The sequence below is a fragment of the Plectropomus leopardus genome, unplaced genomic scaffold (genome assembly GCF_008729295.1).
Source record: "Plectropomus leopardus isolate mb unplaced genomic scaffold, YSFRI_Pleo_2.0 unplaced_scaffold16182, whole genome shotgun sequence".
In the NCBI taxonomy this organism is placed as follows: domain Eukaryota; kingdom Metazoa; phylum Chordata; class Actinopteri; order Perciformes; family Serranidae; genus Plectropomus; species Plectropomus leopardus.
Genome location: NW_024617369.1, coordinates 1 through 3,101, shown reverse-complemented (window position 1 = coordinate 3,101; position 3,101 = coordinate 1). Strand labels below are relative to the sequence as shown.

General features: G+C 39.4%; 1 protein-coding gene across 1 annotated transcript; it reads left to right on the top strand.

The window, feature by feature from the left end:
* Positions 1–1,118: 1,118 nt before the first annotated feature.
* Positions 1,119–3,078, top strand: LOC121964585 (toll-interacting protein; the record flags this gene model as incomplete). The annotated part of the gene is made up of 4 exons (XM_042514788.1): positions 1,119–1,268; positions 1,529–1,711; positions 1,800–1,952; positions 2,989–3,078. Coding segments are annotated over 4 exons (576 nt in total), but the record flags the coding sequence as incomplete, so codon positions are not given.
* Between the last annotated feature and the right edge of the window lie 23 nt (positions 3,079–3,101).

The following is a 3,101-nucleotide window of genomic DNA, read 5'->3' as shown; positions in this document are numbered from 1 at the left end:
GATTCTGTGAAGAGAATCAGCGGCCTGTTGTAAAAACGCCACGTGTTGCTGATCACACGCACATGACTCGCACGAGAAGGAAACTATTGGCCAAATCATAACGATGAGTCATTATAGACTCGTGATATCTGCAAGATTCAAATGATGACTGTGATTTTTGATCGCCATCGATCAGTTCCTCGAATTTTTCATTTAGTTGTTTTTTTATATTAAACTCACAAAAACAAACACACACATAAAAAAACATAATACGAGTAAAATAAGCTACAGGATAACAAAACAGTAAATCCTTCATAATGTAACATTTCTGCAGAGCCTCAAAACCCTGGAAGTGATACTTTTTTAAACCTTTTAAACTGTGCACACAAAATTAGCTTTTCACTAGATTATAATTTAAGAAAAAAAAAACCTCTGCGCGCAAGTTAAAAAATCTTTCAGGACTTTAGGACCTCCGTAAATTAGTCTCTCATCTAATTTGTTTAAAAAAAGCTCCCAAAAACAAAACACAAAACCACTCTGACTACAGCCAGTGTCCTACTCTGTCCTCCTGATTGCCGTGACAGTAAAGTCGATATCACAAACTGATTTCCTTTTTCAATCACTGACAAAGTGAACATGTAGAAAACATCAACCTTAAGTTGACGTATTTTTCTTGTTTTTCACAGTGAATGAATCTTACATCCACTGACAGCATCGTGTTTTATGTCTCCGTCTGCTGATGAGCCGTCAGGATGAGAATACGCATAAAATGCTTTTAATTCCACTACAGAACAGAAATGATCATCACGAAAATTTGGTTAAAAAAAAAAAAAATCAATATCAGTGTCAGTTTTTGGCCATATGAGTTGTTTTTATTTCGCTGTATTGGATATCAGAAAAAAACCCAATGTCGTGTTTCCCCCACATTAATTCAAAAAGCTGAAAAAAAGTTCACATTTTTAGATAAAACTTTAACTTTATTAAGTACTTTATTAAAATGAGCAAAAATGTGTATTTTTTGTTGAAACTGTTATCAGTTATATCGTGATTATTTTTTTTTATTTGCGTATATGCAGATATTTTAGGTATTAACTGGACCGGCTCCTCAGTCTCAGGTGTGTGCTCGTTTTTGTGCTCAGGTGTATATCGGGGAGCTTCCTCAGGACTTCCTGCGGATCACTCCCACCCAGCAGCAGCAGCAGGTGCAGCTGGACGCTCAGGCAGCCAGACAGCTGCAGTACGGAGGATCGATAGGCACTGTGGGGCGACTCAGCATCACTGTGGTCCAGGTAAACATGACTCAGCTCTGGTGCACTTTCTCGATTGTATGTTGTAAATGCTGCTTTGTGTGTTTTCTTGATGTATTCTGAAGTGGTGATAAAATGCTTCTGCACATGGACGTCATTTTCAAAATGTGCTCCGAGTGTCAATGTCGCAGCTCTTAAAGACAATTTAATAGTGGAGCATTTATATTTAAAATTACAGACAAAACACGCCATAACAGCAGCCACGCCGAACGTATCACCTGACTGTTTGTTTTGCTGTTTAGGCCAAACTGGCTAAAAACTACGGCATGACTCGGATGGATCCGTACTGTCGGATCCGACTGGGCTACGCAGTCTACGAGACGCCGACTGCTCACAACGGGGCCAAGAACCCGCGCTGGAACAAGGTGATCCAGTGCACGGTGCCTCCGGGAGTGGACTCCTTCTACCTGGAGATCTTCGATGAGGTGAGGCGGTCTCAGAGCGACCTGCTAAATATCTGCACTGTGTTCGTGCGTGTGAGGTGAACTCATGTGGTTTGTCGTGCGTTTCCAGAGAGCGTTCTCGATGGACGACAGGATAGCGTGGACTCACGTCACCATCCCCGAGGGTCTGAGGGAGGGCAACGTGGTGGACGAGTGGTTCAGCCTCAGCGGCAGGCAGGGCGACGACAAGGAGGGCATGATCAACCTGGTCATGTCTTTTGCTGTAAGTACATTCACAGACACCGTGTGCTCCGAGGAGGAGTACAGTTTATTTAGCTTTTTCTTGTTACTGCGAGGGTTAAAATTCTGAAAATTAATGAATATTTGATATTTATGATTAGGACTGTTGTTTGTCAAAAAAATAAATAAATAACCCATATTAATGTATAATATATTTTATAGCCTGATTTTAAAAAGTGCCGTTTGTGTGCAGAATTTAACACTGCACAAAAATAATAATGATCACCGTTGCTGCTAATCATTGACATATCTCAGGCTGTGATATCAAAAAAATATATATTTAGCAGTGGTATATTGAAAATAATTCATTTTTTGTGTGTTTTTTGTGTTTTTTAAAAATCTAAATACATAGTGCCATCATGACAAAAACCTGGCACCTCAAGTATTGCAATTCTGAAAATTAATAATAATATTTTTTTATAAATATGATAAGGACCGATGTTGGTTAAAAATAATACAAAGATAAATGTAAAATGTAAAAAAAACCAAAAACATAAATCAATAAAAAAAAAATCAATGTGTAATATTTTTTAAAGCTTGATTTTGAAAAGCGCTTTTTGTGCACAGAGTGATAAGAATTGGTGTAATATTAAATATTAAAGCGCAGCCTAAAGGGTTAAATGCACTTTCTTGAATGAATAAATGTGATTCATGGTGCTGGTCAAATGATGATTTTAATTTTGAATGTCACCATTATGAATGAAACCTCAAACTATTCAGGACACTCTTCATTTTCTCAGTCTTTTATCAAATAATTAAACATTGATTTCTCCACTTTTTTCCCGTGTCCGAAAGCGCACCGTGTGTGTGTTTTTCGTTTTCAGGGTTTGTGTCTCGGCCTCCTCTCTGCTCACTGTTTGCTCTGCCGCCCTCTGCTGCTGTAAATGGATGTTTCCCCAAAAAGCAGGTGGTGGAGAGCAGATGATGAATGAAATGTGTTCAGTTTCACTAGAGAAGCTCCTCATGTTGTCTCTGTGTCTCTGTGTCTCTGTGTCTCTCTGTCTCTGTCTCTGTGCCAGTCGTTACCAGCAGGGATGATGACTCAGCCTGTGGTCCTGATGCCGTCTGTGTATCAGCAAGGAGTCGGATATGTGCCCATTGCAGGTTAGACGCATTCATGCACACACACACA